At 31.9% G+C, this 27,455-nt stretch overlaps 3 protein-coding genes across 3 annotated transcripts; all 3 read left to right on the top strand.

Moving 5' to 3' along the window:
- The first annotated feature begins 4,572 nt into the window (after positions 1-4,572).
- Positions 4,573-5,120, top strand: LOC133783660 (protein LEAD-SENSITIVE 1-like). Its single transcript, XM_062223308.1, has 2 exons — positions 4,573-4,664; positions 4,780-5,120. Exons 1-2 carry the CDS (start codon positions 4,574-4,576, stop codon positions 5,118-5,120), a joined length of 432 nt encoding a protein of 143 aa, XP_062079292.1. The 5' UTR covers position 4,573.
- An 86-nt stretch (positions 5,121-5,206) lies between these two features.
- On the top strand, positions 5,207-8,112 carry LOC133781450 (ferredoxin--NADP reductase, embryo isozyme, chloroplastic-like). Its single transcript, XM_062220432.1, has 4 exons — positions 5,207-5,331; positions 5,424-5,786; positions 7,179-7,356; positions 7,459-8,112. The coding sequence occupies exons 1-4, from the start codon at positions 5,311-5,313 to the stop codon at positions 7,938-7,940; spliced, it is 1,044 nt and encodes a 347-aa protein (XP_062076416.1). The 5' UTR covers positions 5,207-5,310; the 3' UTR covers positions 7,941-8,112.
- Positions 8,113-10,003: 1,891 nt separating this feature from the next.
- LOC133783659 (UPF0481 protein At3g47200-like) lies at positions 10,004-11,137 on the top strand. The gene has a single exon (XM_062223307.1). It carries the CDS (start codon positions 10,004-10,006, stop codon positions 11,135-11,137), a length of 1,134 nt encoding a protein of 377 aa, XP_062079291.1.
- Positions 11,138-27,455: the final 16,318 nt, after the last annotated feature.

The following is a 27,455-nucleotide window of genomic DNA, read 5'->3' as shown; positions in this document are numbered from 1 at the left end:
GTAGGAAAACATTTTGCTGTAATTGTTGATTTCGCAAGGAGCACAAATTGACTTTAAAATCATTGAATTGTAATATTTTTTTTATAAACCGTACTTTATAATTGCAATATTTATAGCCACATGTACTTTTTAATTGCATATGCTTGTGCCATCTATGTAAAAAATCAACATTCCCTTCCAACTAAATACTTTTTAATTGCATATGCTTGTGCAATATTTATGCTGAAAATTCATGTCTATTGTAGATTGTATTCTAGTGTTTTTTCTCTCTTTTACTTCAGAATTTATCTGTTTGTTTGTGGAAAAATCACTGCTTCTTGGCCTTTTCTTTTTTGATGGGCCTTTTCTATAATTGTCATATATCTTAACTTCTTATTAGTTTTGATAGGATTTTCTTGATTTTGTTAGGATTTTCTTGATTTCTATAATTCTTTCATGGAAATTCTTTTGTTAGAGTGCAATATTGCTTAATTGAACTGTTGAGACACTTAATTATGGAAAAACAATTGCTATTTTGTTTGAGCTATGAAATCATATTGCTCAATTTACTGTGTTATCATTCGAGAAGGCAATTATATGAACTAGAAATTCCATATATCTTAATTTGTTATTAGTTTTGATATGATTTTCTTGATTTTGGTTCCTTTCTTATAAGGTTGCATATCTTATTTTCTTATAATTTTTTTTTTATTTTAAATCTTACAGCAGTAAAAAAGTAACTAGTAATGATTTCTTTTTATTTTTCCCTAAAAATATGAGTTATTTAGAGTTTGGTATTTGGAAATTTTGGAAGTTTCTTTGTTTTGATGTAATCCTTATTTCATGTGTTTTGGATTGTAGAGATCTTTCAAACAACCTTGCTGGTTCAATACCTCAACATTGTAAGTTTTTTTTTCCGTTGATATCTCAACATTGAATGGCACAAACCATTATTTATGTTTGTGTCAAGCATTCATCCTCAAGTTTATCAGTTTTTGCTAAAAAAAATTCATATAGGTATTTCTTCTCTAGTAATTGACTGTTATTTTCACAGGAGATTAGAACACAATAATATATCAGGTGTCATTGCTCAACTATCTTAGCCTTACTGTAATGTGAGTTCACTACTCACAAATTTTTGTTTCTTTCATTTCCTATAATGTAGTCTTCATGATAGAAAAACTCACACGAACTCTTTTATACAAATTTGAATTGACCAAATCTGTGCAGAAATGTATCTTACAACAACTTAGCATGTCTCCTGTATATTATTAGAATCTCTTGTAATTTTTGAGTATGTACTATTGCTTTGTGTGACTGGAACCAAGTAATTTTAGTTGTGTTTCTTCTCTTAATTTCTCTGTTATTTTTCATTTATGCTTTCATGCTACTTCTTTTGTGTTAAATCTAAGTGTTTTAAATCATGAATTTGGAGTAGTTAATCCTCAGTGAACCACAAAGTTTGGTTGTTTGGGCCTGTGGGAAATTTGTCATGTTCTGTATGTCATTATCTTTTGTGATTTTTTGGCTTGTTGACTTCTTAATATTATTTAATTTCTTTAAAGCTCTCCTAAATATATAAAATATAAAATATAACATTATTTTGTTTTTTTATTTTAAATAATTATGTGACTTTATATTTTGATGTATTTTTAATTTTTCTAATTAAACACATGCCAATGTGCTATTGGCATGTGCCTAACCTAGTAAGAATAAATATATGGGTAAGCCTACAAAAAATTGTAAGGCAATAACTCCACTGTTGAAAAACAAAGCCTTTTCAAATTGTGGGCCATTGATTAATTTCAATATAATTGGCTCTCATATATTTTTAGGATAACACCAAAATAGTATACGAGAGAATTTAGATATCATATTTTTTTCCCCATTCAATCACAATACTAAAAATTACACAAAAAAAAAATATATCCTACATTATTATATATACCAAAAAAAATAGACATTATATTATTATATTATTAATAAATTAGCACGTTGGAATAAAATACAGATAGATAAGAAAAAGACTTTTTCGTTTTTTAGGTGATGTTGACATGAAGAGTTAATTTGTCCAAGGAGTAATGTCTTTACATGCTCATTTATGCATATGTATGTATAGAAAGTTATCTGAAATATGGATTAGTTGAAATGACATCTTAATTAGGTCACCTAATCTCACATTATCAAACTCAGTGACTCGGCAAATTCAATCAATTATATATGCAAAAATCATACAAGTACCTCAATTTGAAATATTAATCGTATTTTAATTTTAAAATAAAAATGGCTTTATTTATATTGATACACTCCTTACAATTTTTAAACTAAAAATTTCAGATAATTTATTTAAGGGAAAAGTTGATAACTACTCATTTTTAAGAGTAGTTAACTAAAATTATACACTAAATATATTTAGTTGAACTTTACCCATTATTATTATGAGATTTCCCAAATTACCCTTATTTGAACACATAATTCTAAGTGTTGTTGTAATGAATATTATATGTGTCATATTATAGTTAAATTGGAAATACATTCTAATTGTAGTGTGTTTAAAGAGAAAAAAAAAGTATGTAATTGAAGGAGTATAATGGGTACATCAATTGAATATTTAGGTGCTAAAATAAAAATTAAAAATAGTAGGTAAAAATTAAAGTGGATAATTTAAAATGGATACAGGATCTAATTTCTACTTTATTTAACCATGAAATTTCAGGATTAGGAACAAGAATTAAAAGAAAATTATGTTATAACAAAAGGTGATGTATTATGATGAATTGAATTAAAAATTATACTATTTTTGAGTAAGATATTTTTTAGTCATGACTAAATGTTACTTTTGAAAATAATTTTATTGAGTAGTCTATCTATGTTCATGGATGCTTCAATTTTTCTTGGTGATCGGGATTTAAGTGGTTGACTCACTGTCAAAATAAAAAAAATTAGTTTTTTTTACAACAATGTAAATTTTTATGATTAAATATTATTTTTAATCAAAACAATATATTGCTTGTGAATAAAAAGTAATATGCATTACATGTTACAATATTGTGTGCATCATTACAGAACATGTAAATGAATTCTATAATTATATTTACAATCTCCAATCCAACATAGCTCACCATATGACATACATGTATACCTTAGAGGAAAAAAATGTCAAATCTTCGCCACAAAAAAGAGAGACAACAACACTATAATCACCGCCACACGTGGGACCATCAACTATTTGGACCAAAGCCTTTAGTTACAAAGCTCAAGGACCACCAGTGGTAGTTGTCACTCATATAATAAGTCATAACTATTATGTATAATGATAGTATTTTTTAAATATATATTTAGTGATAATAAATTGTAATTTTTGTGAATAATACTTTTTATCACAAACTTTTTAATGATAAGATAAATAAGATAAAAATGTTTTCTTAATCATAACTTTTTACTTTTAGTTACAAATTTTATTGTGATTGAAAATAAGAGTTTTTTTTGTAGCGATTGAAGGAGTTGTTATTTTTAAGTTAGAATGAAGTAACTATTTTTGAGTTATCACATGGGGAAGCCTTAACATTTTTTTTTTTTTGTGCAAGAGACTATTTCACTATTAAGATAGAATGTACAATTAGGTGGATAAAAAGTTTATCATCTTGCCTAAGGACTTGCTAAGCCAATTTATGAACCGTACAATAAAACAATACTGATGACATGAGAAAGAGATGTCTCCGAAAAATTAGACAATAAAACTTTCTGAAAAATAAAACTAAAAGTCCGCAACTTTGAACCAACATTCCCACCAGCAAGCAGAAAAGAGATTTATTCAATAGCAGAGCAAAAGAAAACATCAGGCAAAATAAATATCTAACCAAACCAAATGATTTTCCCTTTGGTTAATTTTTAAATTTAATCATTTATAGTTGAAGTGTCAAAATAATAACCTAATAAGAAATATATACGTTACTAAAATAATTTCTATAACTAAAATACACTTAACCAATAAACATGAGTAAAATGAGAAGTAGAAAAATTCCTCCAAAATAAGGATAGATATTAAGAGAGAACTAGCTTAATTATATGATATTATTAATATTGCCCCTTTGAAATAAATCTAATAAAATACTATAGTAGAAAAACCTCCATCAATTAAATACCGTAATGTATTGAAGTATCAAATGAAATATTTTCAACAAACATTTACAGCTATAGAAATATTTGATAAATGACGCGGTCTGTAGAAAAGAAGCATATTCAAAAAGTCATATTGATAGTGACATATACACCGGTCATACTAATAACCTTAAAACCCTTCTTGCGATTGAGATGCACCGTTTTCATACTACTATATGTCACTCTCAATATGGACCGGTTTCATACTCCTATATTTATATTTGATTATGAATGAATTATAACATGAATGGCACCCAAACACATATGAATTCGAATTTTAGCATTTGTTGACGCCGCTGTTAAAAAATGCATTTTCCTGTTCAAACATCTTTTGACAGTTTGAATTCCTACTCAACCTGAATTCCTATATTTATATTCTTCTCCTTCTTCTAATTCATAACCTTCTTCTAATTCATTCGTTGATCGATAAGAGATGGGGATAGTGTGTGGTGTTGATCGACAAGATCTGAAAGCTGGAGATCACATTTTCTCTTACCGAGCCTGTTACACTTATGCTCATCACGGTTAGTTAGTTACTGTTACAATATTGTGTTATCATATATATATGTGTACTTTTCTTCGTCTAACTAACACACTTGTCTCTTATTAGATATGTTGTTTGTTTGTACGTACATTCAGGAATTTATGATGAAGAGAATAATATGGTTATCCACTACACCAGAACACAGCCGGAATCTCTCTCTCACTCGCCGACTGAACCCGCCAGTGAAGGGTGCCATATCTGCAATTACCAACCAAAAGTTGAGAGAGGTGTCGTGGCTTGTTGCTTGGATTGCTTCCTAAATGGCAGCAGTAGTAGTCTCCACCGGTTTGGTTATGGCGTTTTGCCATTTCAGTTCATGGTGAGAAGGATTGGGACGTGCAGCCTTGACCAAAGCGACGCCCCGGAAGTGGTGGTCCAGCGAGCTCGCCAAATACTGATCGGAGATGATGACTTTGGCGAATACCATATCCAATAGTATCCCATCTCTTAACGATCAACGAATTAGAAGAAGGTTCAATTATGCTTTTATGAATACAAACAAGATTCGAGTCACTTCACTAAACAAGGTACACTTTAATTTAGTGACCGGTAATAATAGACTTTAAATAGAATACAGCTACTTTTCAACTCACTCAATTATTGCCTCTCTCCATTCAATCTCAACCATGTCTTCCACACTCTCTCAGGTTGGTCTTCCACATTACTTTCTATTCTTTCCTTAGATTATTTCACTTTGTCCGACCAAGTCTCATCTCACTCATGATTTTCATTCATGCAGGGTAAGCTGAAAACATCTTTCTTCTTCAAGTTTGGATTGTTCATTTTGTTGCAGACTAGTTATGCAAGCTCGTTTAAGAAGGTGGAAGCTTCGGCGTTGCCTTTCAACATCTTGGACACGAACAATAAAAGAGTAGTCGATGTAGGGCATGGTGGCAAGTTTCCAGTGACCCCTTTAGTGCTCGAACACGCCTTGAGGCCTCCCACGAATCTATACACGGCTGATGCACCTCATACAGCCCCCGTTCTCTCTGTCGAGAAGATTACCGGTGAAAACGCTTCTACAGAGATTTACCACATCGTATTTGATCATGGTCGCTTTCTTCCTCACTGGGAGGGACAAGTTTTCGGTGTAATGCCCGCGGTAAGGGATATATATGTTACATAGTTTTTTTTTTGTCGGATTTATATATGTAATTAGTTTTAGATTTCATATATATATTTTTAAATGATTGACGACGGTAGTTAGATCAATAATGGATGGCCAAAATATTCCGATGAATTGGGGCGGGTCGAAGCCCTGTCCTGACAAGGCAACCTCCGATCGGGATATAAGCGGGCCAAAATGAAGCCGGTTAATATTCGATCTGACCCGCTTCGATCTGACCCGCTAGTAATTGAAGTGGGGCGGATCACTACCCAACCGCTTTTTGTCTTTTTTTTTTTTGTAATTAAAGAATTTAAAAAAAAATCAATTACTACCCTTGTTTAGGTAATACACAATCCAATACTATATATATATATAATAAGATAAAGTATATATAAGAGAGATAGAAACAGGAAAATTAATGTTTGATTTTGAGGTATATTAAATTTTATTTTATTTTAGCATGTAAGATCATTTATAAAAAATTGGATAGCTCATTTCTGTCTAGTATGATAGATTTGTCCAATTTTTTTTCCATTTATTGGATAGCTCCATCACATTTAGGACAGGTCTGACCTGACCCGCATAAATTTTTTTGTCATTACTAAAAAATCTGTGGCTAAAAGTATTACATTAATAGTGACAACTTGTGATTTTGTGATTAAGTATGATTTTGTAGTCATAAATAATTTTTTGTTGGGACCAAAAGTTCAATTTAGTCACACAAAATATATATTAATTGTGACTAAAAAATTGTCACTAAATGGTACATTTATTTGTAGTCGGGGTGAGAGCTTAGCGAGTTGAGGCAGATCTTTAGCGGGGTCGGACCGGACCAACCATCCTCATTTACATCCCTAATTAATATTTAGTTATTAGTTGGACTCTGTAGAAGGAACAGAATTTATCCTCTCATGGCACGAAATTTGGGCGGGTTTTGATTAATGTTATAAACTATTTGAAGGGGCCAAACACAAGATGAGGATAAAACTTATGTGTGATGAAGTTTAAAATCCAATTTTATTTTTTATAATTTAATAAGCAGTGTTCCACCACACACTATTATGTGATGTTGAGTAACTTAACGTACTAAGCAACAAATTTTTATTGTTTTTTTTTATAAAATAATTATATTTTTAGTTATTTTAGATAATAGTATCTTTTTGGTAATTTTTTACAGTCTTTCAATCAAAATTTGGTCAACATCTTATGTTTACCCATTAGACATCTTGTGACTTCATTCTACGAAAAATTATTACAAAAAAAAAAGAACAAATTTTGCATAATGAGATTAAAAAAATATATTTATTTTTTCACCCCATTTCTCATCTAATCACTGTACTTTTCTTTATATATATTCATAATTATCAATCTAATTTGTGTTGGCAGCTCAAAAATCCTTTCGATATTGGAAATTCGTCAAACATTAGATACTTTTCCGCAGCTTCTTCAAGATATGGAGATACGTTTAATGGTATAACAGCAAGCTTATGTGTGAGTCTTGTCGTTGGTAGCACTAGTGAAGTTTTGTGCAAATCAAAGCCTGGAGATAAATTTCAATTTACAGGTAATAATTACATATTATATACATGTCAAAGCCTCAACTATACACATATATATATATATATATATGATGATCACTAATGATGAAATCTTAAACCCTAGCTAGGTCCCTCTGGCGAGGCAATGCTTTTGGGAGATCGTAATAACCCTAAGGCAACTCACATATTTATCGCTACTACGACTGGTATTGCTCCATTTAGAGCCCATCTCCGTCGTTTTTTCAACGAAGATATTCCAACATACAAATTCTCTGGGTATGCATGGCTATTCTATGGAGTGTCTAACAACGACAGTGTACTCTACAGAGATGAATTTGAGCAATATGAAAAGAACTACCCAGAAAACTTTCGGTATGACATAGCGTTGACCAGTGGAGAAGAATATGTTCAGGACATTGTTGCAGAGTACGCTAGTGAGGTGTTTGAGTTGTTGATGAAGGGAGCCTACATATACTTGAGTGGGACTAAGAAAATGGTGACACCGATTGAAACTGCTTTGAACAACACTGCCAGTAGTAATGGCAAAGATTGGGATGAAATTCTTGCCATGTTGAAGATGAACAACCAATGGCGTGTTTCAGTCTACTGAAGTTGTTATCATGTGTTTCTTCTCTCTTCATCGAAAAAAGAAGTGTTGTATTACATGTATTTATATGTCTCATAAGTACAATGTAGTAATTGTACTGAATAATCATGAAGAGATGTCACGGGGACTAATAATATTATAGTAAAATTACTATTTATTGAGTTCAAAATGCTAATTACCACAGTAGTGGGCTTTCGTTTTTATTGTTGGGATATGTTATAGTATGGTGATATGAATCCGGTTCTCCATACTCGGACTAAACATGTCGAAATAGATTACCATTTCGTTCGTGAACGTGTCCATCGAGGTACGTACATTGCAGCTTATTTTCACTCCTTCAAACCAACTCGCAGACTGCCTTACGAAGCCTCTTGTTTCAGCTCGTTTTCATGAATTAAGGACCAAATTCACTGTGCTTCCCAGCCCAATGAGTTTGAGAGGGATGTTAAACCATAATATAATCAAGTTTAGCACTATAATAATGTATTTTAGTTATATTTGTTGAAAATTAAGATGAATTTGAGATAGATTTTAAGAGTTAGTTGAAAACTAAAGTTAATACGAGAGATAATATTATGATGGAAGATGTCTTTTTATAGAACTCAACTTGTGTATTTGGCTTGATACAAAATGGTGGGACTACATATCCATTTATAGGACTTTATGAACTTTTCTAGAAACACAATTAAATTATTAGCTAAGATATTATTCTAGATAATTCTCATCTATCAACTAAGAAATGAGAGTAATAAAATGTTAAAGACTCAACAACCTCTAATAAATACATGAATATTCTAGAAACTCTAGTAAATACATTAAGACACTCAAAACTCTAGTAGATACATGAAAACTCTAAAACCTCTAAATTCATGAAAATTCTAGAAACTAACCATAATAAATCAAATTTAATATTTCAACAATATTCTGTTGTGATTGGCTATAGACGTTTCTAGTGTATGGACAGCTGTCTCTTCTCCCTTGTATTGGTCCCCACGATAGGGACTTTATAATAAGCTGTGTACTCTGCCCCTTACTGAAACGAGAAATACCAACATTTTACTTTATTCCTTCACCTTTACTACCAAATCTTTACACCATTTGGTAATAAAAAGCACGAGGGTAGGAGAGTAAGTTATTTCGACTAGATTGACAAAGATAAATTCAGTAGGGCACAGATTAACGAGGGATTTGCCATCAATTTAGGATACAAACTACTGTTTGGAATTTTGTATAAGGCAAGAGATAAATATCTGAACTCGAGGGAAGTTGATTTTTTAGGGGATAGACAAATGAATGAGATCTTAGAAGAAATGGCTATGAAGAACATGTTAAAAATTTCTATAGAAATTCTCGTGGCACACCCAAAATTTGATACTTAATTTGGAAAGTTATAAAGAACTTTATTCCCACTAACATTGTTCTTTTTTTGGAGGGGCATCGAAACCAATAGCTTTTGTAACATATATATATAATAGAGCACTACAGTTATTAATAATATTATTGATGCTTTTATTATGGAGGTGTAAGCATTAAGCAAGTTGTCGAAATTTGGATCAGAAAGACTCATATATATTCCTTTGAACTCTTCATAGTTCACTCGAAGTACATTGAAAATTATTACATGATGGCAGAAAAATAGTTTGCTAATAATCAAGATATGAAGGGAATTCTATATGCTTTAAACTTAATGGCTCTTATAATATTGGAAAATATGCTTTAAATGGTAATAAGACTTTTTTGCATAGTGGACTGAGGAACCTCCTCTTTTGCTTTATCTTCTTATATGGAGAATATACCTTTAATTAAGAGAATATTGCTAGCTTGCATTATTCGTTTTCCTTAAAGAAAATATAATAGTCAAAATTCTTATCTTACCTCACTATATTATGTCACCAATATAGTGACATAATATAGTTACCATCGAAATTCAAGAATTTGACAACTGGTCCAATGGTCCCATAATCTTTAGAGTCCCAAATATACTAAGACACTTAGATGAAAAAGCTTACACTCCTCATCTAGTTTCCATTGGTCCTTTTCACCATGGCCATAAAAGCTTGAAGGGAATGCAATCTCAGAAGGAGAAACATTATCTCAAAAAGTTTCTCGAACGCACTAAGAAGAGCAAAGAGGAACTCTCAAACTTCATTCTTGAAAATTTCGAAGACATGGTAAAGTCTAACTATGCTGGTCCCATAGAACTTGATCTCAATGAGTTTGTAAACATTATTCTCGTAGATGCTTGTTTCATATTTGAGCTCTTTTCGTGCTATGATCATAAAGAAGATTTCATAATGAGAACTCCGTTGCTTTTCAATAGAATAAAGATGGACTTGATCATGCTCGAGAATCAGATTCCATTCTCTACTCTTAACAAGCTTTATGCTTTCTCCAAATCCACTCCCACAACATTTCTTGAGCTTTCCATGAATTTCTTTGGTCTTCAAATCCCTTCAAGCAACTTATTATTATTAGACGAAAACAGCATCAAACACTTCACTGACTTGCACAGAAGGTCTTGGCTCCCAAAAGAAGATTTTAGTCCTGGCAAACTCAAGCATCTTTACACCGCGACGAAGCTAGACAAAGCTGGTGTGAACTTTGCCCCGCCGCCACCACAGAAAGACTCGACACCACTGTTGAATGTCGAGGTTTTTCGAATGGGACGGCGCTGTAAGTTCATACCATGCCTTGGCTCGCTCGAGCTTCATCTTCCTTTGTTCGCCATACATGATGACACAGAATACATTCTTCGAAACGTAATGGCAATGGAGCAGTACCAGCCTGGTCCGAACTGTGCCACCCTTATATGCAGCTACATGTATCTAATGAGTGCACTCGTAGACACTGAGCAGGACGTTGATTTTTTGGTCGAGAAAAAGGTCATTAAACATAGTCTTGGGAGTAACATGGAAGTGGCAGAGATGATCAACAAAATTGGCAAAAATATGTACTTAGAAAATTTCATCTATGCTGAGCAGTGCGATGAACTTAACGAATTTTACGAGCGTTGGTATAACCGTGCTAAGGCAACTCTCATAAGGGTTTACTTTAAGGATCTTTGGACTGGCAGCTCCACTGTTGTTGGTGTTTTTGTACTCATTTTTACAATAGTTTCTACTATTGAGTCAATATGGTCGTTTCAAGAGAGAAGCCTTCGTTCGGCCAATAAAATCAACTACTTGTCATTTTCTCTTTAACTAGTTGTTACTACTAAATTAGTTATATTGCTTAGTTATTTTGATATTTTAGGTCTCGGTATTTAGGTCATTCTATGCTTGCCTAAATTAGTGTGATGTGTGCTCATAAACAAATTGAAGAAATGAATAAACAAGATTTTTTTTGGTCATTTCATGCTTATCATATATTATTAATTATTTATCTGTTTGATTGGAAGAAAAAGCATTTTTGAGAAATTATAATTTAATGCATATTATTCTATTTTATTATAAAATAATTTGGTCAATTTGGCCCATTATAAATAATAATAATTTCTAAAATGTAATTAATTATACATTTTTAAGTCCCATATTAAAAAAAATATCTTTATATAGTAATAATTATGCATACATTCAAATAAATATATATAATTATATTTATTTGTTCTCAAAGGAGAGAATCAAAGATTTATTACACATTTGAATTACTTGAATTAGTTTTATATATGTAATAGTTATTAGAGAGTTGTTAAAGTTGATAATTTTAGGTGTTTGAAATTATTTTTGTACCAATACCTCTATTTAGTTATAACATTTCAATTAGAATACAATTAATTTGGTCTCAAAACTATTCTTATACGTGTTACTCTATATCATAATAATAATTGGACTATTTGGCTACAAATTTATATATCTAAAAGACTAAATTGTGCAATTCTATTGATACACATTCTATCATACTCGTTATGTGCAAAGTAAGCCAACACATGTCGCAATTTTAATGGTTCAACTCATAATTATTTTTAATAAAAAATATTATAAAAATACACTTTATAATAAAATAGTTGTGAGCAACTTCAGTATAGTTTTCTTCTTGTGAGCATCTTCTAAGCCTGATCAAAGCATTTATCCTATTTATTCCAAGTTACATAAACAATCCTAGTTACAATGATATATATAAATACACACATATTACCGTGTATATAGTAACTATTGCATTTAATGACATTATTTTATTTGATTTATAGAACATCTTCCCGAAATATGTGGGATGCAATTTAGAAAACCCTTATATATATAGAGTGGGATAATTCATTTGTAAATGACCCTAATATTGAGATTTGGAGATAAAACTCTAGACAATTGCTTCGTGAAAGCTTCCAGGGGATTCCAAAGAGTTAATAATATGATTCGTGGACTAGGCAGATTTTAACTGCTGAACCACGTAAAAGATTCTGTCTATATCTTTCATTTTCCTCTGGTATATTTTTGTTTAATTGCTCTTATTTTCTAAGTTGATGAAAAACAGCGTCAACAATGATATTTTATGATATTTATATAACAATAATAATATGTGTCCAAACAAATTAATTACACAGATATACTACGTGACAAATTATTTTTACTTAGTTATACTCTTCATAAATAAATATGATTATTTGAAGTGATTTGTCACATAAATATATGTAGTGTTTGTATGTAATTTGTGTGCACATATCATTACTCTTTGTATAAACAGTACACAACAACCAAGTATAATCAATTAATTATATAAAATTATTACTTTTATTAATTTCACAAAAAACGGTTCATTTGTAAACACAGACAATTTGGTACTGAAAATACTCTGCGAAAATTGCTTTGTAAAAGCTTTAAGAGAATTCCACCTTAATAATATTGACTTGTGGACTAGGCAGATTTTAACTGCTGAACCATGTAAAATCTCATGTGTTCTTTGATTAGTTTTTTTAATTCAGTGTTTAGTGCTCTTCTTATCTAAGTTGACGAAAAATAGCGTCAACATAAGTATTAAATATTTAGTATTGTATTATATATTATTATAATAATGATATTTTATAATATTTAAATTCATATTAATATAATTAATAAATATCTATTTTTAGTCAATTTTAAATATAGATTCCCATTATTTATTTCTAGATGCCCATACGTACCTTCCATTAATTAATTCCATGATGCCCATACCATCTCCTCGTTATTTTCAGTAGCAAAACAATATCAGATTCATTATTTATATTAAAATGGCAGAATTTTCTGAAGACGAGACGACTAATAAAAAATGCCATTTCTTGCTTATAATTGAGGTTCAATTATTCCACGGCAATAATGAACTAGAAGATTATAGCTTAACAAAAATTTCAGAACAAAATTTCTGTTATCTTAATATCAGTGAGAAACTGACAAAAAATTGGGAAAATGACAAAAAATAAACTTGTTTACAAATTTAACACTTATTCTTTTATTTATTTTGGGCCCAACCCCATCCCAATTCTAATCCTAAACCTTATTATTAGCCTTCTGTTCCTCTTATGGCCTTTTTTCATAGAAAGAATTTGAGGAAATTTTCTTTGCTCTGATTTGTTGTTAGAATTTGTGAAATTTTCTAAGTTTTGTATTGACATTATTTTATAAACCATCAAAAGTTGTTCTGTTCCACTTATATTAACCAATAATACTTATTTATTGGTTAATTTGGTTATATATGCAGATTAGATGGATATGTATATATAGAAGAATGAGACACCTGTAAAATTTTCAGTACTAAAACATATTATATAAACATGTCACGGTTTGCTATTGCTACTCTTCTCTTATACCTAATTGGTTTCTCTTATACCTGTTTATAAATTTATCACTTATTTTTATCATTTGTTTTGGACCCTAGCCTAGCCCAATGGGCCCATAAAAAAATACATAATTTATGGTTTTTTATTTACAAAAATCACATATAAATAATTATTTACACATATACCGTATATTTAGAAATGTCAATACAAATATAACTCAGTTATTTGCATTGGCCATTCGCATGTTCTTCATGTCAGTTTGCTACTTCTTCACCTCTTCCATAATTTAATCATTCTTCTATATCAAAATCTCAATGATATATGATGTATGTTTTTAGTAGGTTTTCATTGCTGGGTATTAGGCTCATTCCTTTATTTTTAGTGTGATGCAGGAAAATGAATATGGAAGGTGGAAGGATTCTTGGTAGCTTGGCTTGTGTGTTGAGGATGGATGAAATGTGTGGACTGCGTGTCGATCAAGGATGAAGTTATTTATTTCTAGTCTTTTAGATCATGTTTTTCCGCATTTAGTTTTTTTTTTAAAACAATTGAATTGAAGTTTATGTTTTTATTTTAAACAATGGGTACCCATGCCATATTTTCTATTATTATGTAGTTGATACAATATTTTGAGATTTAATAAAGTTATATTATTTCTTATGTATCTTTCCCAAAATAGTAGCTATGTATAGTAGATCTAATGGTCCAAGGTCTTAGAAATAGTTGGGTCATTACAGTTTTAATAATAAAAGTAATAATAATTATATTTACTACCTTCAATAAAATAAAGTAAATAAAGTAAATAGTAGCTATGTATAGTAGATCTAATGGTCCAAGGTCTTAGAAATAGTCGGCTGAGAGAACATGCACAAGCAAGAAGTTCTCTGGGATGGCCTCTGGTTTTGTCCTTTCTCTTTTGTTTCTGATGCGTGTAAAATAAGAGGAATACCTTATATATATAGAGGGAAAAAAGTGATAAAAATGATTAATTTGAGCCATTGTCCAGAATCTTCATAAAATCCAATGGTCAGGGATTGATGACATGATGGTACCGAAAAGGTGGTAGGCGAATGATCGTGGGCAGATTTCCAAGGTACTCGAGTACCCTGAATAAGCAATACCCAACTGACACGTGTCCATTCTCAAGTATGTGACGATACGGTTCTCGAAGAAGGTAGTTCAAAAGTTTCCTTCTCATAGGATTCGAACAGATACTTTTGAGGGGGCAAGATGTTATACCCAGATTTCGAGCCATGAGGATTGTGACCTCGAAAGCTGGATTCATAATGAGTGAACTCGTAAAGTCTGGAATATGTTCGAAATCTAAACAACGAGCCTACAAAACAGAGACGACTTCGAAGATGGTAGCCTCGAAATCCTCACGAGCTCGAAGGATAGGCCCTGAGGTGCATCTGTTCTTTGGGATGACCTCGGATCAGGGCTCCGAGTCTGATGCGCGTACGAGCTCGAAGCTATGTGGCCTCAGGATATGTTATAACTCAAAAGTCAGAAAGAAACCTGGGAGAATATGGCCTTGGTGATATAGGATAATAACTTTGAATATCTTAATGAGTCATCAAGAACAAGACGCGGTCTACATTTATTATTGAAAATCCCCTACAATCAGGGGATATTATTTGATTAGTTATACGCCCCCTGATCTTCAGGGGACGTTTCCTTTTACATCGGATTGCAGGCATTTAATGCCATTTAATCTATTTGCAAATATAGAGTAACTACCCGAAATATGTGGGATAGTATTCTGCAATCTTCTCTATAAATAGAGAGGTCGTGTACCATTGTGGGAGACCGAACTTTTGTGAGCTTAAGGAAAACTCTGGAGAATTCATCCTTGAAGGATTTTCAGAGATATTCTTAAGTCTTAATAAGAAAGACTCGTGGACTAGGCAGATTTAACTGCTGAACCACGTAAAAAATCGTGTTTGTATTATCATATTTTTATTGGCCATTACTAATTATTGTTTACGTGCTCTTCTTTCACTGTTGATGAAAAACGGCGTCAACAAACATTAACATTGAAAATTAGTTTTGGATTGATTAAGTGGGGTTTCGGAAAAGAATTGACTAATATACATACTCTTTCTATGAACCACTGAGGAAAATCAGTTTCTTGTTGAACTTCAAGATTCGAGCCCCCCGTCTTCTTAATTCATCCATATGCTCACTACAAATGGACAACAATATTATGATTTTGGCATTTACTCGGTATATAAACCAAACATCATTATTGAAAAAAGACTAGAAAACACACCTAAGGTACTCCTTAATTTCGACACAATTGTTCAAGATATACCACTCAGCCTTTTGCTTTAACTACGGATTGAGGAGCATACTTGATTTCTTACCAAATGGACGACCAACAGCCTTCTAAATAGAATATTCCCGATTTGTTTGGGATTCAATGCGATTTTCATTCCTCTCAGGTCGATTGAATCGAGTCTCAACCCCCCGAAGGTACATTGAGAAAAAGGTTAAGGCCTCGTTCACCACGTAAGCTTCTGCGATTGAACCTTCTGGACGTGCACGATTTTTTACATACTGTTTATAAACTGCCATCGAATGGGATACATCCACCTAAAGTGCACGGGACCGCCAAGAATTGCCTCTTTCGGAAGATGCAAAACCAAATGCACCATAATGTCGAAAAATTCTGGAGGAAATATCATTTCCAACTTGCATAAAATGGTGATAATGTATGTCTCCATCTTCTCAAGGTCTTTCACATTCATAGTCCGTGCACGAAGTTTTTTGAAAAAACCGCACAACTCAATAATTGGCTTCCGAACTTCAAGAACCAAAAACGACCTAATTGCGGCGGGCAACAACTGCTGGAACAACACATGGCAATCGTGTGATTTCAGCCCAGTTATCTTGCCATCGTTGACATTGACATTCTTTGAAAGGTTTGCAGCAAAACCGTCCGGGAATTCAACTGACTTCACAAATTCACAGAAAACTCGACGCTCCGGGACACTGAGGGTGTAACTGGCGTGCGGTTTCTTCCACTTGTCTCCCTCTTTGTGGAGGTTGAGTTTTTCCCTAATTTTCATGTCTGCTAGATCAAGTCTTGCCTTGTTAGTGTCTTTAGATTTTCCCTCTAAGTTCAACAAAGTTCCCAAGACATTGTCGCAAACATTCTTCTCAATGTGCATTACGTCCAAGTTATGCCTCAACAATAACTCCTTCCAATAATCAAGCTCGAAAAATATTATCTTCTTCGACCAATTAAGTTCAATCGGAGCCATTTTGCGTTTCACACCACCAAATTCTTTGTGTTTCCCAGAATGTCTAATCAGCAAATTCTCTAATTGCTTCAACACATCATCACCGGAGTAATCTTTCGGTGGCGGCCTAAGTTCTTTGTTACCGTCGAATAGTGCTCGTTTGCTCCTCCATTCATGATCCATATCAAGAAACCTCCTATGGCCAATGTATGCAATTTTACTTCTAATCCCTACAGAGGGAGTTTCTTCATTGCATGTGGGACACGCCTTGTACCCTTTTGTGCTCCACCCAGACATCATAGCATAAGCTGGGTAGTCGTTAATGGTCCACAAGATTGCTGCACGCATATTGAACAATGTACTATTATATGCATCTCGTGTCTCGACACCATTCACCCATAACTCATTCAACTCGTCAAGCAAAGGTCTCATATAGACATCGATATCTTTTCCAGGTGAAGAAGGACCTGGAATTAGAATAGACAACATTAATGACTGTGGTTTCATGCACTTCCACGGCGGCAAGTTGTATGGGACAAGTATCACAGGCCACATGCTGTAAGAGTTACTCATGTTCCCAAAAGGATTGAAACCATCTGTAGCCAACCCAAGCCTAACATTTCGAGGTTCGGCTGCGAAAGATGGGTACAACTCATCAAGGTGCTTCCACGCCTTACTGTCAGCGGGGTGCCTCATCACACCATCTTCCCTTGGCCTTTTAGAATAGTGCCATCTCATATCCTCTGCAGTATATCTGGAACTGTACAGCCTTTTCAATCTCGGCGTCAACGGAAAGTACCGCATGACCTTATGGGCCACTTTCTTCTCGTTCCCACAATTATCTTGCCAGCGACACTCACCACAAACCGGACAGAATTCTAAATTCGCATTCTCCTTCCAAAACAGTGCACAGTCATGCTTGCAAGCATCGATGGACTCATATCCCAATCCAATACTCTGCAACTTTGCCTTCGCCTCATAGTTAGACTTAGGTAAAATTGTTCCGTCAGGCATAGCGTCGACTAACAATTCCAGCAAACCATCAAAGTAATGATTGCTGCACTTGTTAATAACTTTCAGATGTATCAGCTTCACCAAGAAGTTCAACGCTGAATACTTTCGGCAACCCGGGTACAGTTCACTTGACATCTCCTTAAATAAATTGTCATACTTGTAGCGATGTTGAGGATCATCTTGGGGAGGATCATTATAGTTTCCAGCGGGAACGTCATCTTCAGCATAAACATCCTCCAGGATATCCGCTATCTCATCTCTATCATGATCTCGTACCACAGCTGGTGGCGACAGCAGCGCCTCTCCATGGTAATGCCACACTTTGTAGGACTGTACGATGCCATTATTGAATAAATGCATCGAAATTGCTTTTATAGGCTGGAACTTAACATTCCCACATTTCTTGCACGGACAGCGAACCAAACCCCGATCGTTCAACTGATTTTTGGCGATATCGAAGAACTCCTTAACACCATTTCTATACTCCATAGACCAACGATTCCTCGCACTCATCCAGCTCCTGTCGCTCGCCATCTTTAAGCGAAATAATTAAGAAAATATTAATAATTGTCTTAAAATGAGGGAAATGATAGTCAAAGTATTTCATGACTGTTTGTCTCCCTAATTATCACTAACTGATAATAATATCCTATCTCTGGCAAAAATAATTATTTATAGGGATATTTGCGGCTAAATTACTAAAACTTACAACTTACTAAAACTTAAATGACATGTGGCACCACATGATTGATACACATTATTATTATTATTATAAATAATTTTTCATAAAAAAAATCATTTTATATTTTTCATTTTTTAAAAAAAATCCAATTTATTGTTTTTCAATTTAAAAGTAACAAAAAATAATTTTTTCTCATTTTTTCAAAAAAAATATCAAATTTGTTGCTTTTAATCAATTATTTAAGATTAAGTAAAAAAAATATTTAATCTTAAATTATTGCTTGGATTTTAAACAAAATTACTTAATCTTTAATTGAAAAAAAGTAGACAAAATGATAAATAGGAAGATTTTAATTATAATAATAATAATAAATTAAAAAATTTGAGGATATTAACAATAAAAAATTAAATTTAAAAAATATGTATTTTTCATACTTAATCTTAAATTGAAAAAAAGTTTGATTTTTTTATTAAAAAAATGTAAATTTTATTTTTTGTTAAATTGAAAAATAAGTTGAAAATTATTTTAAGAATAATAACAATGTGGACAAATCATGTAGTGTCATTTGACTAGTCAACTTTAATATTTACTTATTTATTACTTTTATTTTAAAATTAATTTAATTATACATAATTTCATTTTGTAATTTTTTATTAAATTCTTCAATTTGTATTGGATTATTTACTTAATCAATAACAATTTTATTATATTTATATTTTACTTAATTATATTTTATTAAATCATTTATATTTTTAACTTTTTTCAATTACAAAACATCTAATATTAATGTTAAAATCAATTATTATGATTGGTAATTTTATTTTATTTAAATTATAGTTAAAAATTATTTTTTTGATGAATTTTTAATTATACTTAAATTTTTATTTAATTAATTATTAAAATTTTATTAATTTTACTAACTCTAACAAAATTTGGACAGCATAACGACAATATTTCAAACTATCCCAAAAATTGAAAAACCTACAAATTAAACACATATATACCCAGAATATTCCCAGATCATACAAAACATATATATACATTAACAAATACATCAATTTACATATATACAAATATTTAACCACAAAAAAACATATACCAAAACTAATTTTTTTATTAATACAAAAAAAATTATTAAATACATATTTACAAAAATATCACATTTAATATAAAACAATTTAAAAATATAAACATACATTATTAATCTGGTTTTTTTTAAGTTCATACTTTAACTAAAATACATATATCACAAAATACAATATAATAAATATTAACAAGCAAAATTAAACAAATACATATAACACATTAAAATAAAATAAAAAATACATATTCAAATCTGATTTTTAAATTTTACAAAAAAAATTAATAAATACAAAAAACATATATTATAAAAGTAACTTAAATATAGTTGTTATTAAGAGAAAGAAATACATATAAAGCATTAAAATAAAAATTAATGTTAACGGCTATATTTTTTGTAATTAATGTTAATTTTCCTAAGATTAACAAAATTTGGGCAGCATAACAGCTATAGTTTAAACTATCCCAAAATTTTATAAAACCTGCAAACTACACACAAAAATATACATAATATTACTAGATCAATATACAGAATATTCCCAGAGCATGCACAACATAAGCGCATATTTACTTAAAAGTTCTAAAATATTTTAAAATTTGATTTTTAATTGCTAAAATTTAATCTTATTATAATACCAAATCTAATCTCATAATCTTAAGATTAATCGAATACTAATTAAATTAATTTCTAATTATGAGATTATATTAGATCATCTAATGTAATGATTTTTACTATATTATCATGCACAACATAAAATTTGATTTTTTCTTGTACCTCTTTTTCTAAAATTTAAAACAGAAAATCAAATTAAAAAAAAAACAAAAATTAAATCATATATAAACATAAATAAATAAATAAAAAATACAAAATAAAAAAATACAAAACAGAAAAAAAAAACATAAATATAAATATAACCATATATATTTTTCGGTTTAAATATATATATATTAGTTTAAATATATAATATATATCAGATTATATAATATATATATCAAATTATATATAATATATAATATATATATCAGTTTATATATAATATATATCAGTTTATATATATAATATATAACATATATAAATATATATATCGGTATACCTGTGTAGCGTGGTGGTCCGATGGTGGCGCGGTGGTCCGGTCGGCAAGGTGTGGCGGAGTGGTCCCGTCGGCGGCGGCGTCCTAAAACTAAGAAAAAAATGAAATGAGAAGAAAATTTAGGGGCAAAACAGACAAAAAAATAAAACAACTTACCCTTGAGAGAGATGGAGCCGTTGAAGAAGAGTGTCTGAAAAAAAAAATGAGAGAAGAGAGGGAAGAAATGAGAGAAATGAGAGAAACTGAAAAAAAAAATGGAGAAGAAGACTCGGGCGGCTGTGATATAATGTTATGGCTTTTGCCGGCGCGTTTCGTTGCACCGAAAAAAGTGTATCAGAGAAACCCTAGTTCAAAACGACGCCGTTTTAATAAGCATACTTTTGCCGGCGCAACGAAATGCGTCGGCAAAAGTATGGCCACCTACCTCCTTGAAAACGTGCACATCAATAAATCCACGTTCACTATTTCCGGCGCGTTAGGTGAATTGCGCCGGCAAAAGTCCCTTCATAATTAATTGTTAAACTTTTGCCGGCGCATTTGGTGAATTGCGCCGGCAAAAACAATGACTTTTGCCAGCGCAATTCACCAAATGCGCTGGTGAAAGTCTTTTTCGGAATTACGCCGGCAAAAATGTCGTTTCTTGTAGTGGCATCTTCATCCTATTTATAATTTGTATCTTGTAATTTTTGCATCAATAATCAAAGCACTTAGCAATATATATTTATCTTAAATTTATATTTAGTTTTAATATTTTCTATGAGCATTTATTATTTTTATATATTATAATGTTTAAACAAATATAATCCGTTAGTTTCTTAATACAAATTATCAAGCAAAAATCTAGTGGAAGTTATTTTATTAGCTAATAATTTAAAATATGTACCTATCAAATTTTACTTGCGAAATAACATTACTGCTAATCATTTTATTAAGAAAAATAAATTAATTTGCTACCAAATTATAATAGCAAAAAAAAAATTAGTAGACACAAAAGTTAATTATTTTACTTCAAAATATTATATATTTTCCTACTAAATATTTAGTAACCAATAAAAAATATTTGCTACCAAAATTTTTGGTAACAAAAACTTTTAGCGAAAGAAGATTTAACTACCAACTAGCTATCAAAAATATATTATTAGCTACTAATATTTTTGTAGCTAAAAGACAATTTTTGTAGTGACACCCTATTTGACATACTAACATTGGCTATCGCTACCATAAATTGTTTTCATGGTAGCTGGCAGATCAGCATTTAATTGACGAAGACTATAACATCTTTCTTCATCATCCGATCACTTCACATTGACACACTTGAGTGTACGTTCCACGTCTTGTTGGAATTAAAGCATTGATTGTACCATGTCATCTCAGCCAAAATCTAATCAACATTTTTTTTTCTCCAAGTAATTAAGATAAGGATAAAAGAATAATTACATTCCTTCTTATTATTTGTTACACCCAAATTTCGAGCATGAGAATCATGATCTCGAAATCCAGGCTCTTTAGATGTAAGCTCGAAATAAACACGGCTATCATTCGATCCACTATTAAGGAGAGGTCTTGCATTGAATGACGACTTCGAAAGCTCGAGGAGTGTAAAGCCTCGAAAGTGTTCCGAGCTTATAAGTTGGACTCGCAACTCATGATATCAAGGGTTCAGTACTTGTATAAGTTTTTTGATGCATCTCTTGACCTCAGGCAAGATGGTTCGAGCTCGAAAGGGTAAGCTCGAACATAATTGCTTCGTCAACAGTAACTTGTTGGGAGCGTGCGTAAACCAGCGTGACAAGCTCGTAATGGGCAAATGGTCTCAAAGACACACGGATCCAGCATCCAAACACGTCAGCTGTGTGTGAATGTAACTAGCCTGAGGGTGCTACCGACCCGCCTGTAGAGGCACAAATGGGAATGGGGAATAACCCAACCCCTCAGTGGCTTGGACTCCAAATCCTGGTGCCACGCAGAATGTCCCAGAACCTGATCGGGCGAATTCGGGACCATTTAGACCCCACAATGAGAGGTAGCCACCTTCTCCAATAAGGCATCCACCATCGTCGATAAGGCATCCCTCGCCAGTCCAAAGGGTTCCACGACCTGTCCACCAAGATAAGGATAGGTGGGCTGGACGTAGACATGGAAATGAAGAGGTTCCTCAAGACCGCAGGGTTCGTCAGCTTACCGCAGGAGACCGGCAGGAAACCCATCTCGTAATAATTGAGCAACGAGTCATGTCAGTGAAAGCTTAGATTACACTAGGTCCGTGAGTATATATAACATGGAGATAAGAAATGCCGGGAATCGAGGAGATCACCCGGATCTACAAGAACATTTTAACCATTATTGGGGGCGTGATAATCCCCCAAACCCAAATCTGCGAGATCACCTGAACGCCCAGCAGCCAATTTACAATCCTGCACCAAGATAGGGAGTTGAAGTTGTCATCAACGATAATTAGCCCCCTTAGGTCCAAGCCAGGCCTCCTATAGATCCAGTCCAAGAGAGGATTGGACACTTGGAGAGAGTATTCAGGCTCTTGCAAAATGAGCGTAGTCGGGAAAGGGATGAAGAACTCGAGTCGTTTGCCCCGCATATCTCCAACACCCCCTTTCCTAAAGGGTTTAGGATTTCTCATGTCCCGCCATTTGACGAAAATTATGATCCCTACAGTCATCTGAGCACGTTCAACACAATTATGTGAGCCAGTAATGTGGACTATGAGCTTAGGGTATGTTGTTCCCAGCCACTCTCACGGGACCAGCAAAAAACTGGTTCGAAAAGTTCAAAAGACGTTTGATCACATCTTGTGATGTATTTTCGAGAGATTTCAAGAAACAATTTAAAGCCATGGTCGACATTAGGCCCGAGGCTTCAGCTTTAACCAATGTCCGACAATAGCCAAATGAGTCACTAAAAGGTTACCTCACAAGGTTTAACCTAGAAGAAGCTCGAGCTCAAGATGTCGACGATAGTGGTAATTTAATGGCCGTTCGAGGCGGAGTGATGCCAAGAAGTCCTTTTTGGAAAGACTTACAAAGAAAATTTGTCAGGTCCTTAACCGAATTTAATCGAAGAGATCAGAGTTTTATTAATGTAGAGGAGGCGAGGTCAGCATTGAATATGACCTCTCAGCCCATAACTACAACAACAAACACAAACTCTGCCTCGACCTCGGCGAACCCCACAACTTCAAAACCCCCGGGGACAACCCTTCTAAGAGAAAGAAAAATGAAGGGAATAACTCCGAGGCGGATAGAGGAAAGAAGAAGAAAGGGGAAAGATACTTCTCTGTATACAAAATGCATACCGAGCTCAATGACTCTTGGGAGAATATCTACCTGGCTAATGAAAATCAGGTCTCATTTAGATGACCTAGCCCCATGAGGAACCAAAAGGTAAAAAGAGACTCTAGTAAGTACTATAGATTCCACCGAGATATCGGACATACAACTGATGAATGTCGACAGTTAAAAGATCAGATCGAAGGACATATCACCAATCCCCTTGAGTCAACGCACTGCCGAGCTCTCTGGAGAAAATCCGTCACACCAGCCTCATACTCATCAGATAATCGATCTGTTAAATTAATCCAGCTCCTGTCGATCGACATTGTATGAGTGTAGCACTGCACTGAATACTAATCATCAAACTTACAATCAATTTGTGTGTGTCCTAATTCAGAGAGAGGCAAATTTAGAATCTTCAATGACTCACCCTCTCCGAATGGGTCTAAGATATCTAATTATGTTGTTTTATGATATTTAACTGTAATATATATTTTAGTGTAAATATTATTAAAATTATTTAATTTTGACATATTTTTTTCTAACTTAAAATATTAATTTTAATTTTAATTAATTACAAAAAATAGTGAAAATTATAAATGTTAATCAATGATTTATTAGATTAAATTTTATGCCTTTACTTTATTGAATAATTTAATTAATTTTCACACAATTTCTAGGATTTGGTTAAAAGTTATTTAATTACTTTATGATTTTTTTTTACTAAACCTATTAAAAATTTCATTTAGTGCTTTTACTAATATTCACAAAATCTCTAAATTTTATAATTCTATGTAAAATTCGGCAACACAACGACTGTATTGTCATCTATCCCAAAATTTAAAAACCTGCAAATAACACATAAAAAATATCCAGTCCCAGATCATGTAGAGAGCAATACAAATACATTGTAAACGACTATATAATTTATAATTATTAGTCTAAATGTTATTAATTATTCAATTTTCTAATCAAAATATCAAAATTCTACTAAAGATTAACAACAACAAATCATCAATATTCATAAAATCTGATTTTTTATTACTAACATAACCAAAAAAATTAAAACTAACAACAACAACATACTAACATTAGCACCGAAAATTCCAAATTAACACTCAAATATTTAATATGTTTACTAATATGTTTAATACACATAATTTTCACCAAAACAACATAAAATCTATTTTAATAAAAAAAATATTAATTAATCATCTAACAATTTTCTAATTCATTTTTACTAATAAATATTTTTAAAACCTAAAAATAAATACATTCACCCTAATATAATTTCAGATTTTTATTAAAACTAACATTATTTTATTTATATAAAAGACATAAATTATTCAAAAATTGAAAAAAAAATTCAAACAAAACAGAAAAATTAAAAACAACTTACCAAGACCTTCAATTCCTTGCAATCTTTCTCTGTAGTTCAACAAAAACCGCACCCACGCCTTCAAACAAAAATTACAAAAATACATTACCATTTAATAAATATATATATAAATGAAGAAATAAACCTTACATTTAATAAATAGAGAGAAACCCCTTCACTTTTGGAGATTTTTGGACTTAAAAACTAAATTTTTTAGAAGAAAATGGGGGATTTCGGCGGAGAGAGGCAGAGGGAACGACGTCTGAAAACAGTAGGAAAGAGAAGAAGAAGAAGAAGAAGAAGGGGGTTCGCGTAGCTGGGAATATTTATAAACCCTATACCGAGAACATGTTCCCGATATAGGAAATTACCCTATTCCAGAACTGCGAAAAGGTCTCACGCATCTGAAATGTCTATACCGAGAACATGTTCTTGTCTCAGTATAACAACTTTTTTGTAGTGTCAGGTTTTGAGAAATTTCGACTAGTTTATAGTATCGAACACAGAGTTCAAAACAGTATGTTCATATTTGATACCTATTTCCAATAAAGTTAGCAATGCTGACAATGTTTTGTTCTAGAGCATTACCAATGAAATTTGTTCTTGGCATCAAATGGGCTTGGTCTTCTTTCTTCTCCATATATGACAAATAAAATAAAAATAAAATGTTTGATTGACCAATTAGCCAATGCGCTTGTAACAGTAAGCAAACCAATAAAATATAATAAATTTCGTTTCATAGAAAAATACACACACAAGGTGTAAAATACCTCTAAAATTCATTCATTAGAAATAAAAACATTGGATTGATGATAATATGAATTATGGCTCTCGAACATTGATGATGAAGACCTTTCGAAAAAGTAAATGCATGGGACCTAATTACTTAAAACTATCATATTTGAACTAAACCTCATGTCATGTGGTGTTGTGATAAGAATGCTTTCGTTGGCATCCTTCTTTGTTTAGGTTAAGGGTTCGAATCCCATCAAACCTTCTTAAGCCTAGCTCCACCAATGTTGATGATGTTCTAGACTACCCGTGGAGATCTATTTCCGGGGATGAGAACTCTTGAGGTACGTTTTTGGATGACCCAATCAAATGAATATGAGATATGAGTCTCTTATAACTCGCATGTGGTCCTTGAGATTGTTGAAGGCCAAAGAAGCAAGGACAGAATCTGCACTAAGTGATCCTGTTTTTTTAGATAAGTTTTGTTTTTTTAGTTATATAAGTGTAAGTTATAATATTAGGAAAGACTTAATTAATTTAGTATGATATGTTACTCCAGAGTTATTATATAAGATTATAATTATACCATATATATATATATATATATGCATAATAGTCGAACATATTTGTGTATCTTATTCAATATTGTCGATCCTTTGTGTTTTTTTGTTTAATTATCGTTATTGTGGGTCTTTTTAATTTTGTATGATGTTTGTAGCTAATGTCTCGAGTGCAAGGGTCATTTCTGGGAAGTTTTAGGTTAATTGATTTGATATCTTTTGTGCCAAATTCATGTCTCTTTCCCTAAAAGATCGAGGGCTTTGAATATTTTTAATCTTTTATACTTGAGAATTAAAGATTTCTAATCAACTTTGGATTTAGTTTATTTTACTGTATTTTGGATTTTTTAGTAGAATTTTAATATTTGATACCTTGAGTTACTCAACATGAGAAGAAGTGACTCATTGGGTAGTAATATTTAATAATAGTTATTAAATTAAAATAATTAGAATGAAATGTCGAGTGTATCATTTATTACTATCTATTAAATTTTGAAAGGACATCTTTCTCCGTTTTCAATCACTTCACAAACCATCAATTAAATGTTTGAATTAAAGCATTTTAATTAATATTTTTTTTACTCCAACAAATTAAGATAAGGATAAAAGAATAATTACAAAACTTTATTGTTGTTATTAATTAAGAATGGTAAAATAAAAATGCGCATGAGAAACAGTTTTGTAATTATCATCTCCATATTTATAG

The sequence above is a fragment of the Humulus lupulus genome, chromosome 6, assembly GCF_963169125.1.
Source record: "Humulus lupulus chromosome 6, drHumLupu1.1, whole genome shotgun sequence".
NCBI lineage: Eukaryota > Viridiplantae > Streptophyta > Magnoliopsida > Rosales > Cannabaceae > Humulus > Humulus lupulus.
This window is presented reverse-complemented; position numbering and strand designations above follow the sequence as displayed.